The following is a 14,016-nucleotide window of genomic DNA, read 5'->3' as shown; positions in this document are numbered from 1 at the left end:
TGCTCATGAGTGAGCCCTGGCAGTGATCTGGGGACCATCTGTGGTGTCAGGGATGTAACTGGACTGTCTGTGCGCGAAACAAATTCCTTAAGGCCTGCAGTATGCTTTCCACCCTAATCAACTCCTCCTTCAAAATTTCTGTGGTGTGGTGTAATGTAGATAGTTACTTAATAAGTGACATTTTCTGGAGTACATAATTTGAAGCACAGGTTATACATCATGGATTATTCTCTACCAATTCTGAGTTGTAGCCTAGTCCCTTTACTGCAGAAGGAGGTTTGACCTCATACAGAAATGAAGATAATTAGTTCAAAGCATGGATTCCTTTAACACCAGTTAGCTATAACGGCTTTACAGCAAAGAGCTAAGTATCCTGGATCAATTAAAGTGATGTTGAGGTTTATCTATTTGTATCCCAAATCAATTCATCTTTTCTAGAATTCTTGTTCCTGGATGTCATTTTAGGCTGAAATTAAAGAGAGCTTAAGGTTGAATTGAGTATTTTGTGGATATACTAAATCTTTGAAATAGAGTTTAGTAGTCTGCCATCTGCCGAAAGCAGTAAAAATCCAGTAAAATGCAGCAGTCGAGTTCAGCTGTGGATTGAAATGTGGATTTTTCTATGACTACGTTAATATGCCTTCAGTAGTTGTAATGGAACCTTATAAAGTCAAAATCCATTTGAGTATGGAGAAAATTTTTTAGTTTAAATAGGTCAAGCAATGTCAGGATTAAAGGTTTGATTTGTCTTTAAAAAACTGTAATTTTGAATTACTTAAAAAATGTAACTTCCTGTGAGATAACATGCTCTATTATAAAGCTGAGCATGTGTATTTGTGTTCAATTGAAGCCATTGATTGCCATTCACTTTCTGCTCCCCTGGAACCAGGCTGTGGAACCTGTTGGTAAAAAGATGAGTGCTGGAATTGTGCCAGAGAAATGCAGGACTAAGCCAGTTCCTATGTGTGCCTGGGGTCACAGCTCAGAAAATGGTAAAACAAATACTGCCAGGCCCTGGCTTTTAAAGATGGTTTAGTCATGCATGTGCATCCCATCTGTTGTATGCAGAAGGGATGTCTTTTCAGCTCAGACCTCTAGCTTGACTCCCCTTTCCCCCTGTTTCTTCAATTCTTTCTCTCCTTCCAGGATGGTGAAAATTCTGCAAATCAGTTGGTTCTCAATCCATTCTAGGGAAATCCTTGTATAAACTGTCATGAGTCTGGAAAGGTCTATATTTTCTTTTGCTGCTCCGATTATTTCTAATATAGTTTGGTCCAATAATTTAAAATTCTTTACACTGTATTGTTTTAGCCAAACTCTAACGTTGATCTTAATCACCCTCAACTTCTCTTATAAAATGAACATTGTAACTTTTTTTTTTATAATGAACAATGAACACTAACATTCTCTCTTGTAACATTGTATAGATAATGTTACAAATTCATCCTTCTTTCTATCCATCTGTCTCTGTCTCTCTGCCTCTCTCTTTATAAGATTTTGCAGCATTTCTCTATGTAAGTGGCTTTTTGGGCCACCCCCAGTGGTGCTCATGGCTTATTCCTGACTATTTGCTTATGGCTTACCCCTGGCAGTGCCTGGGGGTCCATATGATGTTCTTGGGTATTTAACCGAGGTCTTCTTTATGCAAGGCAAACATCTTATTCACATAACTTCTTCAGCTTCTCTGACCCCAACAGCAGCATATATTTTGACCTTAGTGGTTATGGGAGTAAAACAGTACAAAGTCTTGCTCAATGTTTTGTGTGATTTTTTTCTTTTTTTACCTTTTACTTTTGTTCACTGTAAGCATTTTTGATATCCCTCCCATGTTCCATTTTTTTTTATTTTCTAGAATGATCTCTCTCTTTTTATTAAGATGTGAATGGCAGTCAGTTTCTGATTTTGAGGTTGCAGAGTATAGCTCCAAATCTCAAAATCATGTTCACAAATGATGGTAGTATATGATGTTTATAAGTCGTTCGCATTATATACCATATTGGAGAACTGTGGTCTTTTAGCGAATTAATATTTCATATATATTTTTGACATGCAAAACCTCCAAAAAGATTAGAGAGATAAAAAAGGAAAGGAACACTCTTTCCAATCAATATTTTTTATTGTAGTTTAAAATATACTCTACTGTAAACTTATGAGCCACCTAAAACAGTCATTATTCTAATTAATTTCTTTATACTGTCACACAGATTTATGAGAAATATCAAGATATGTATACAGTGGAGCCAAATAATGCACGCCAGCTGGTGGAAAAGGCAGCCACAAATATTGAGCAACTTCTGAAAAGTAGATCTACAGCTCTGGTGGTGAGTTCAAATTTGGTTTGATCACTTTATTGTTTTCCATTTCTTTGAGATTTATTTTTCATATTTGTACATTTTCCTTGAAAATTGTCTCGGTTCTACTGTATTGATAAATACACAATACGATTTTGTTCTGAGCCCCCAAAATTTATTCCTATGTGCATATTTACTTTTTTATTTTTGGGAAGTTTTGATGCTTAGTAAATTTATTTGGTTCAAAGTTATCCATATACACATGCTGTTGTGATGCACATCAGTTAAATTTTGCATGTTTACATCTATCATACACTGTGTGATCCAAGAGTATGTTCTAGTCTTCTCTCCCACCACTTTGCCCTCCTGTGTGAGGTGACCAATATGTTCGTGGACAGTTACTAACTTCTTTTTAATAGTAGTTGAAACTCGTTTTGCTAAACAAGATGCTTAAGGCTTGTTTTTGAGTTTTATTTAAAGCAAAGTCATACTAACTATACTCTTCAATTACTTGATTTCTTCTATACGCATGTGTGCTTGCACGATTGATTTAAAAGATAAAAGATAAAGGCCCTCCCATTGATCGTCGATTTGCTCGAGCGGGCCCAGTAACGTCCCCATTGGAGACTTTGTTGTTACCCCGAGAGGGGTGGAGGAATCGAACTCAGGTTGGCCATGTTGGCCGCTTGTAAGGCGAACGCCTTACCCGCTGTGCTATAGCACAGTGGTAGGGCGTTTGCCTTGCACGCAGCCAACAGGATTGATTTAAGTTTTGTATATTGCTTTTGGCTGCGTGCAAGGCAAACGCCCTACCGCTGTGCTATCGGGCTAGAGCTGTAGGGCGTTTGCCTTGCACGCAGCCAACATGGCCGACCCAAGTTCGATTCCTCCGCCCCTCTCGGAGAGCCCGGCAAGCTACCGAGAGTATCTCGCCCACACGGCAGAGCCTGGCAAGCTACCCGTGACGTATTCGATATGCCAAACACAGTAACAGCAAAGTCGCCAATGGAAACGTTACTGGGCCCGCTCCAGCAAATCCATGATCAATGAGAGGGCCTTTTCTTACTTACTTACTTTATATTGCTTTTAAGGTTAATTTTATGTAGGATTTTTCTTAATTTATTCATTTATTCTATCTTGGTAAATATTATTTGGATTATTTCCAGATGGGTACTATGAACAATGCTGTTAAAATTTCTTGGACAAATCCCGTGACAGTCATGTGTGAGAACATCTGCAGGCTTAGTATGTGGTAGGAGGAGGTTTTCACAAGGTCACTTTTACAGAAGTATGGCCAGAATAAAAATTGTTTTAGTAAACAGTTGTGTCAGTGTGGAGCTCCACTAGCAATAGATGAGTTTATTTGTCCTATTCTGGTTAATAGGTGGCAGTGTTGGAATTCTTAAATAGGAAATAAAATTGATTTAATATGATTCCTTTGCTTATTACTAATGAGGTAGACATGTGTTGTATTATTTTCCTCTATCATTACTCTTTAATGAAATTCTACTATATTATTTGCATATTAAATTTTGTTTTAGTGGAGAAAATGTTTTATTTAGGAAACTTAAGAGAGGAGAAAGAAGATGGGGACTGAGACTATGAGAGAGGGAGAGAAAGAAAGAGAGAGAGGAGGGAAACCCATAAAGTTAAAGGAAAGGAAAGGAGCTACATATCCAAAGTTATGATGTCCATGATTCCAAAGTGGAATATGACACATTTTTATTTTTAGGAAACTGATTTGTATTGATAATTCATTATAGGTACATATGCTGAAAATTGTTTTCTTCCTAGTTTATGACATTCTCTTCATTTTGTCATATTTAGGTAAAAATAAATTCTTAAATTTTATGTTGTTAGTTAACAAATATTATTTGGGAGCAGATGTTTTTATGAATTCCTCTAGCTTTATAAACATTTTCATGTAGTTAAAATATTTGTGCACTTGTCTTTCAGATTTACTTAAATCTATAACTCTTACCATTCTATAGTTTTAAAGTACAATCTAAATTTAAATTTTTAAAAAATTTAAGCCATTTTTTCTAGGTTCATTTATTAGTTGTTTTTCTTTCTTTAGTGAGCTATACCAACTAAGTAAATGAGAGGCTCAATACCTCTCTGTTACTTTTCTTCACAATGTTTTGTATATTTTTGAGCTTCCACATTTTGTCTAAATTTTAGTTTCTGAATGCAATTGTTAGGAAAATCTTTACTGAATTTTAATTTTTATTGTACTGTCAGTAGATTTTAAAGAATTGATACCTTCATAATAGTTTATTTATAAACATATTAGTGTTAAATATTTTTACACTAATTTAGAATAGCTTTTAATTTTTATTATTAGGTTTTCATACATCTTTTCTTAGATGTAATGTTACTGTTTTAATTTTTTAATTCAATAAATATCAGCATTGATATAAATATTTGTCCCAGAAAACTTTGATTCTCTTTTTCACTTACATAGTTCAGACTATACCTTTATATATTTTATGTATATTGTGGGGCTGAAGCAGTAGCACAGCAGGTGGGCGTTTGCCTTGTACTTGGCCAACCCAGGTTTGATTCCTCTGTCTGTCTTGGAGAGCCCGGCAAGCTACCCAGAGTATTCTGCCCGCATGGCAAAGCCTGACAAGCTCCACATGGCATATTTGATATGCCAAAAACAGTAACAGCAAGTCTCACAATGGAGACATTACTGGTGTCTGCTCCAGCAAACCAATGACTAACAAGAGGGCATGCCACAGTGCTATGTATATTGTGGCCCTAAATATTTCCTCATTTTCTTTGGCAAGTATAAGGATATAGGATCTTATAATGTAACAGAAGCACTTTTTGGAGGATTTGCTGTACATATTGTGAGAATTTGAAATAGTTGGATATATATAATGGCTATAATACATTTTAATACATGGTAAGATAAAATTTTGTAAAGATTCAAAATGCTATCTTCAACACTGAATATTATGAATACCACTTTATTTTTTTTTTGTATTTTTATTAGTGAGACATCATGAGGTACAGTTGTAGACTTACAAATTTTTGTGCTTAGGTTTCAATTATACAATGATCAAATACCCATCCCTCCACCAGTGCTCATTTCCCACCACTACGGATCTAAGTATCCCTCCCACCCTTATCCCCCCCATCCCACCCTGCCTCTGTGGCAGGGCATTCCCTTTTGTTCTCTCTCTCTCTTAGTGGGTGTTGTGGTTTGCAAAAGAGGCAATGGGTGACAATCATGTTTGGTCTATAGTCTACTTTCAGCATGCTTCTCCCATCCTGGGAGGATCCTCCCAACACCTTTATTTGGTGTTCCCTTCTCTATCTGAGCTCCCTTTTACCCTAGCATGTGTGGTTGGCCTCCAAGCCATGGAGTAAAAATCCTGGTACTAATCACGGCCATTCTTGGGTGTTAGTCTCCTATTTTGTTACTTTATGTTCCCCAGATGAATGCAATCTTTCTATGTCTATCCTTTTCTTTCAGAATCATTTAGCTTAACATGATACTTTCCGTGTAGTACCACTTGTATGGAAATTTCATGACTTCCTCTTTTCTAACAGCTACATAGTACTCCATTGTGTAAATGTACCAAAGTTTCTTTAACCAGTCATTTGTTCTCGGGCACTCACGTTTTTTCCAGATTCTGGCTATTGTAAAGAGTGCTGCAATGAACAAACAATTGCAGATGTCTCTTCGACTATACTTTTTTTGCCTCTCTGGGACATATTCCCAGGAGTGGCTGGATCAAATGGAAGCTCAATTTCTAATTTTTTGAGAATCGTCCATACTGTTTTCCAAAAGGGCTGAACCAGTCGGCATTCCCACCAACAGTGAAGGAGTGTCCCTTTCTTGCCACAACCGTGCCAGCACCGGTTGCTTTTGTCCTTGTGGATGTGGGCCAGTCTCTGTGGTGTGAAATGATATCTCATTGTTGTTCTGATCTTCATCTCCCTGATGATTAATGATATGGAGCATTTTCTCATGTGCTTTTTAGCCATTCGGATTTCTTTGTGAAAGTTTCTATTCATTTCATCGGCCCATTTTTTTTTTATGGGGTTGGATGTTTTCTTCTTGTGGAGTTCAACCAGTACTTTGTATATCCTTGATATCAATCCCTTGTGGATGTGTATTCGGCGAATATCCTTTCCCATTCAGTATACTGTCTTTGTATTTTGGTCAGTGTTTCTTTTGAGGTGCAGAAGCTTCTTAGTTTAAGATAGTCCTATTTGTCTATCTCTGTTTTCACTTGCTTGGCCAGTGGTGTGACATCTTTGAAGACACCATTAGCTTCTATGTCATGGAGGGTTTTGGCAATTTTTTCCTCAGTGTCCCTTATGGATTCCGGTCTGATGTTGAGGTCTTTAATCCACTTTGATCTTACCTTTGTATATGGTGTTAGGCAGAGATCTGAGCCCACCTTTTTGCATGTAGCCGTCCAGTTTTGCCAGTACAATTTGTTAAAGAGGCTTTCCCTGGTCCACTTCACTTTTCTTGCCCCCTTATCGAAGATTAGATGCTCGTATGCTTGGGGGGAGATGTCAGTATAATGAATACCACTTTAAAATGTTTTGGAGGGAGCTACACCCGGTAATGCTGAAGGGTAACTCCTGGATCTGTGCTAAGGAATGACTCTTGGTGGTGCTCAGGGGACCAAATAGGACACAGAGGGTCTGCTCCTTAACAGCCGTACGGTCTCTTTGGGCCATGTGAACACTATTTAAAAGCATATTTTAGAGGTATAACGACATAATTCAATGAAATTTTAACTAGTATAAATAAATTCCACAAAAGTGACTAACATTCACTAATGATAGGTGAATGGTTTCATTTGTATTTATTTTTATCAGCTTACATTTTTATTCTGGATATAAGAAATATGTATCTAGACATCAAAGTCCCTTGAAAAAAGTTGTTGAATTTAAATAGGCTTTAATGTAACTTGCATTAGTTTGATTAAAATGGCAGCCTCTTACTTTATTTTTTATCACTTGAAATATATGTGCCTGCAGCCAGTGCTTTATTTGAATGGTGTGGTGGTTGAGTGGTATCATAATTACATGAAGAATGAAGAAAACACAGTGACTTATTAAATGTAGGAAGAGTGGCATTTTTGTCAGGGGAAACATGTTTATTTTCAAACATAATTCTTTAACTTATTGAATATATAATAGAAGGTATTCTTTTGAAGAGAAATATTGTGAGAATAATTGAAAAGTTTTTTTATTATAGTATAAATGAATATGAGATGATATTATTAAGTGACTTGCACTTTCATTATAAGTTTATACTTAGCGAGACTTCTGGGCTAAGCAGGATTGATTTTATCTGTGTGGCATGCCAGTGCAATGCCATAGATAAACAATGGCAAACCTAACTATACATATTTTAGGTAGGTGATAACATTAATTGCCTGTAGACCATATTGGGTGTTGAAAAAGCAGCATTATGTTATGTAATTATCTTTTGTAATTGTACAATAGCCTAGATAACATTATTAGTCTCATTTTTCAGTGAGGAAAATGGATCTTTGAGGATGTAAAATATTTGCCCAAGGAAACATATTTAATAGTCTAAGTCAGTGCATCTCAAACTTTAATGCAGTTACTATTCACCCATAGCTTTTATTAAAATACAGACTTTTATTCAGTACAAATGGCCAGCTATACTACGTTTCTAATAAGCTTCCAGGTGATTTTGATACTTCTGGTAAAAGACTATGCTTTAGTAGCAGGAATATGAGAATATTCAAATTCAGTGTGAGTATGTCTGATTTCATGGTTTTCTTCTTTTATTATTTATTTATTTATTTATTTATTTATTTATTTTGCTTTTTGAATCACACCCAGCCATGCTCTGTGTTTACTCCTGGTTCTGCACTCAGGGATTACTCCTGGCAGTGCTTGGGGGATCATATGGGATGTTGGGGATTGAACCCAGGTTGGCTGCATGCAGGGCAAATGCCCTACCTGCTGTACTATAGCTCCATCCCCATATTCTTATGTTTTATGCAAATAATTTGTTTTCACCTGAAATAGTGCATAATAATGGTGGGGAAATATTGTAGCACTGTAGCACTGTCCTCCCATTGTTCATCGATTTTTCTCTAGTGGGCACCAGTAAAGTCTCCATTCTGAGATTATTGTTACTGTTTTTGGCATATCGAATATGTCACAGGTAGCTTGCCAGACTTTGCCCTGTGGGCAGAATACTCTTAGTAGCTTTCCTGGCTTTCTGAGAGGGGTGGAGTAATTGAACCCTGGTGGACCACATGCAAGCACACTCTACCCAACGTGCTATTGCTCTGGTCCGGGGGGAAATATTAGCGCTAGAAAAATAGAAAGTAATAATATAAACTAGCAAATTACTGTTCATTGAAACTGCTTAAGAATTGAATACTTCAGGGCTGGATGGATACAGCAGGAATGTGTTTGCTTTGTAGCTCGCCTGTGTTTGATTCCTGGAATCTCATATGGTACTGCCAAGAGTGATCCCTGAGAGCAAGGAGTAAGCTCTGAACACAGCTGTTTGTGCCCCTCCCCCAATTCAAACATATCTCCCCCAAACAAATAAAAGAATTGGATACTTTTGAAGGTGGAGAGGTACGTAATACAGGTACCTGACGTGCATGTGACCAGCTCTAGTTTGATTTCCATCACTCTACATGGTTCCCTGAGAAGTCAGTTATACAGAGTTGGGAATAGTTCATAAGAACAGTTGGATGTGACCACAAGAGTTTAAAAAATGAAGTAAATTATTTGATGTTTCTGTCAACAAAATGTTTTGGAAGGTAATTAATTTTTTAATGTCTACCTTTCAAAATGATTTGAGGAATTTTTAAATTTTTATTGACTGAATTTTTAAGTATATTATTATTATTATCATCATTGCTTTTTGGGTCACACCTGGCGATGCACAGGGGTTACTCCTGGCTCTGCACCCAGGAATTACCCCTAGCAGTGCTCAGGGAACCATATGGGATGCTGGGAATCCCACCCGGGTTGGCCGCGTGCAAGGCAAGTGCCCTACCTGCTGTGCTATTGCTCCAGCCCTAAGTATATTATTTTTTAATTGAAGTAAGTGGGGCTAGAGCTATAGCACAGCTGTAGGGCGTTTGCCTTGCACGCAGCCAACATGGCCGACCCGAGTTCGATTCCTCCGCCCCTCTCGGAGAGCCGGGCAACCTACCGGGAGTATCTCGCCCACACGGCAGAGCCTGGCAAGCTACCCGTGATGTATTCGATATGCCAGACACAGTAACAACAAAGTCTCCGATGGAGACGTTACTGGGCCCGCTCGAGCAAATTGATGAACAACGAGAGGACAGTGAAGTAAGTATTATAAATATTTTGGAAATTTTTATTATAGTTGTGAAATATGTAAAAAACTAAATCAAACTAATTTTTATATGTCTTTTAAAATTATGTATGTTTAGATATGATACTTTTAAAAAGAAAATTAGCTAGTATTTTTAGCAGATGAGATGGTCTGTGGAACACGAATTAACATATGCTATTTTATTACTTTATGCTTACTTTGCATGAGCAATAGCACAGTGGGTAGGGCATTTTCCCTGCGTGCGGCCAACCCGGCAGGCCAGAGTTCGATTCGTCTACCCCTCTCGCAGAGCCGGACAAGCTACCAAGAGTATCTTGCCCGCGCGGCAAAGCCTGGCATGCTAGCTGCGATGTATTCGATATGCCAAACACAGTAACAACAAGTCTCACAATGGAGACATTACTGGGCCGCTTGCTTGAGCAAATCAACGAACAATGGGAGGACAGTGACAGTGACTATCGATATACTTTTTTCCCTTTCACTATTTGGGCTTTGTATTCACATTTGTTTTGTACCATCGTCTTTAATTCTGCTCTATCAATTAAATTTAGGAACAGCTGCAAATGAGATAAATTAAAAAGAAAAAAATCTACAGCTTACTTTTGCATTTTAACCATCTCTGACGGCAGATAGACTATTATCATCTAAAAATTTTAATTTATTTTTGTATTATTTATGAGACTATATAAAACATCATACTTCTGATGAGTCATTTATTTTGACCTTTACAGAAATTTCATGAAATAACTTTATCGATTTATTTTTGTTTCAAGCACAAAATTTGTTAGTCTACAACTGTACCTCATGGGGTCTCACTAATAAAAATAAAAAAAAAACCCTTCAGACCAAACTTTTTGTTTAATATTGAGGAAGGGATGGAATCAGTTTATGATTTTTTTTTTCCTTTTTCTTTTACTTCGGGAGTCTTGGGCCATACCTGATCCTGGCTGTGCTCGGAGAATGATAATGCAGTGCTGAGGATCAAACTGGATTTTTTTAATTTCCTATTGCTTGCTCTAACAATACTTAAGGAATGTTAACTGGAATTGTAGCACTGTCCTGTAGCATTGCCCTCCCGTTGTTCAACGATTTGCTCAATTGGGCACCAGTAACGCCTCCATTGTGAGACTTGTATTGTTTTGGGCATACCAAATACACCACAGGGAGCTTGCCAGCCTCTGCCGTGCAGGTGGGATACTCTCAGTAGCTTGTCGAGCTCTCCAAGAGGGATGGAGGAATTGAACCCAAGACAGCTGTGTGCAAGGCAAATTTGTGAACATTTACTGATAAATGATTTTAAGCTATGTAAATACATTTAAATAATACAATATAATGCCTGTTCTCATTTACATAAATGTTTCCAACTCTTTGACATAAAAACAATTGAATTAATTTTGTTTTGTATTCGTATCTCTTTGTTGTAAATTTCTGCTAATATACATTAGAGTTTACATGAAATAGGTAAAATCTATCCGTGTAAAACTTAGAGTAAAGAGAATCAAGAAAATTTAAAGGAGAAATTTTAATAAGTCTATTAAAGTACAGTGGTTTCTACTAGGAAAGGGGTATTTAGTTTTATATTACAAAGTGTTATAGATACTGCTTAGGTGTTTGTATTAATAAATAAAAGATTGCAATAAAATCTCTCGGATGTAACAGAACTGATCAGATATAAAACATATAATATAAATGGGACATTAATTTGTTCTTGAAAATATATAAAATCCCTTACCAACCTAGGAGTAAACAAACCTTTAACTAGCAGAGAGCAACCATATGCACCATTGGTGAGTGCAGTATTCAGTGTCATATGCTGAGAAGTTTGCCTGATAATGACATATGTTTTATCTAATATCTCAGAAATGGGCTCAGTATAATTATCCTAACTTTAAAAAATTTTTTTTAAAAGAAATTCTGTATTGGTGCTTAGAAGAGCAAAAGAAATAATCGTTTAACATTGTTATTAACATTTCTTTCTACCTGAGCTAGGCTGAAAAATCAGCAAGTGTTAATGAACAATTCATAGCAGAGCTTTTCAACAAAGCAGTCCAACCTCCACTGGTTCCTCTTGAAAGAGAGAGGTGAATGGAATCAGTGGTCTCATTGTGCACCATCAGTCGGAATCAAGGGCATCTGCCAAGTAAATGAAGGTCTCTTGAGATGCTCTGTTCAAAGAAAAGGGGACCTAGGTTATAATAAACATATCTTTGCAATGGCACTTTTCCAATTATGGTATAAACGAGTTTTCTCTGGTTGTCCTGGTTACTTTAATTAAAACTGCTCCAATCTATTATGAAGCTTTGAATACTGCAGTTTGCCCCAAATCTCAATTCAGTCTTGATATTCAGCTTATGATTATATGATGGAGAGAAAACAACAAATGTTTTCAAGTGACTATGAAAGTAGAGTTGCTGTTTTCTTTCTAGCAGGATTAGTTAGGTTATTGTTTAGACAATATACTTGTAGTTCTTTAGCTCTTACAACAGTAGTGTTCTTTATTTATACATAATATGTGTATATATATATCTATATGTATGCACATACATATACATATGCCACACATATATGTATATATACATACACCACACACGCACACACATATATATATATATGTATATTACTGTCACTGTCACTGTCATCCAGTTGTTCATTGATTTGCTCGAGGAGGCTCCAGCAACATTTTCATTCGTCCCAGCCCAGAGATTTTAATAGCCTCTCCTCTCATCCTTCCCAACTGTGCCATATTGGAAGCTCTTTCAGGGTCAGAGGAATGAGACCTGTTGTTGTTACTGTTTTTGGCATATCAAATACGCCACAGGGAGCTTGGGGAGCTTGTTGGGCTCTGCCGTGTGGGCAGGATAGTCTCGTTAGCTTGCCGGGCTCTCCGAGAGGGACAAAGTTACACACACACACACACACACACACACACACACACACACACACATGCACAAATACCCTAGCTAGTTAGGAGAGTTAGATTATTGTTTAGAGAATGTACTTGTAGAGCTTTGGCTCTTAGACCAGTAGTGTTTTTTATATATATATATATGTATATATACACACACATATATACATATATATACACATATACATATACATGTGTATATAGTGTTTTATATAGAGAGAGATATAGATAGATATAGATATATGTATACATACAGGCATGAATAGAGATATATGACAGGACTGCCTATAGACTTTACTTAAAATGCAGATTCCTTCACTTCTAGAGATTTTGATCCAAACATATGGGAAGAAATCTCAGAAACTGATGTTCAAAAAGTGACAAGTGGGGCCTAGAAGGAAAGGAATGTGAAGTTCTTTACAAACTCAAAGAATGCAAAATATATTTGGGAATTAGGCACCACCTGTTTTCTTTTTTCTGAGAACAGATTAACTGTAGAATGATTGGGAACAAAATGAAGACTTCATTATTAAAGAGTAATTGGAAATCATTAAACTGGCAAGAAGATTGTATTTTCACTAAGTTGGATAGGAGAGTGATGGAAAAATATGGAATGCTATCTGAACTTTGTTTTGGAGAATGAGTGCTATAGTAATGCGTACAAAGAGAAGAAGAAAATGAGTCTATAAATATTTTAAAATACGGGGAAAATTTGCAATATTGAAGGATGATTCTGGTAAGAAAACTGATATGATGATGATAGTCCTGTGATTTATGTTGGAAAATGGTATTAATCTTTTCCTTGAGAAAGAGAGAATACTAAATGTAAATACAAAGAACTGAGCTAGATGTACAAAAAAAAAAATGAAAAGTCACACTAGGTGACTGCATTTTTTATTCCCTAAAATTGAAGTTGTTATTAAGTGCAAATAATGAACTGGATACAGGAGTCCTGACAGTGGTGGTGGTTTGGGAGAAAGAAGAAGTAAGTGAAAAAAAATAAAATAAAAGAAATAATTTTACTGTAAATAAGTAAAATGTCTGATGAATAATATATAGGGCCTGCTTAACATTCAGAAAAGCAGAAGGTATCAGATATTCTCCTGTCCGTTTTGGGGTCACAACCAGCTATATCTAGGACTATCCCAGGATGTACGCTTAGGTATCACTTCTGGCTGTGCTCTGTGGATTGTGTGGTCGATCAAACTGGATCTGCCATATTCAAATGAAGTATCTTACTCCCTATACTGTCTCTCTGGCCACTCATTCTTATTCTAAAAGTGAGGGTAAAAAGCTTCTAATTTGTATATGAGCTTATGTGTCCCTGATCATTGGGTCAGAATCTGTTTTGAGGACATCAACTTAACCAACAAGTACTGTTGTGCTTTCCCAGAAGTCTTACCTTTCATAATACTGTAAATGTCTTTGGTTTCTCATATTGTAGACATTTCCCTTTGACAGGGAAAAGGACAAGGAAATCTCAT

The 14,016-nt window shown here is 36.7% G+C and overlaps 1 protein-coding gene across 1 annotated transcript in view; it reads left to right on the top strand.

Annotated features, from left to right (window-relative positions):
• CACNA2D1 (calcium voltage-gated channel auxiliary subunit alpha2delta 1) overlaps positions 1 to 14,016 on the top strand; it is a 474,650-nt gene that overhangs the window by 103,404 nt on the left and 357,230 nt on the right. The window contains exon 3 of the mRNA XM_056118578.1: positions 2,205 to 2,321. Within this exon, the coding sequence (XP_055974553.1) occupies positions 2,205 to 2,321 (117 nt within the window). The remainder of the gene's footprint in view (positions 1 to 2,204; positions 2,322 to 14,016) is intronic.

The sequence above is a fragment of the Sorex fumeus genome, unplaced genomic scaffold, assembly GCF_029834395.1.
Source record: "Sorex fumeus unplaced genomic scaffold, SorFum_2.1 ptg000037l, whole genome shotgun sequence".
In the NCBI taxonomy this organism is placed as follows: domain Eukaryota; kingdom Metazoa; phylum Chordata; class Mammalia; order Eulipotyphla; family Soricidae; genus Sorex; species Sorex fumeus.
This window is presented reverse-complemented; position numbering and strand designations above follow the sequence as displayed.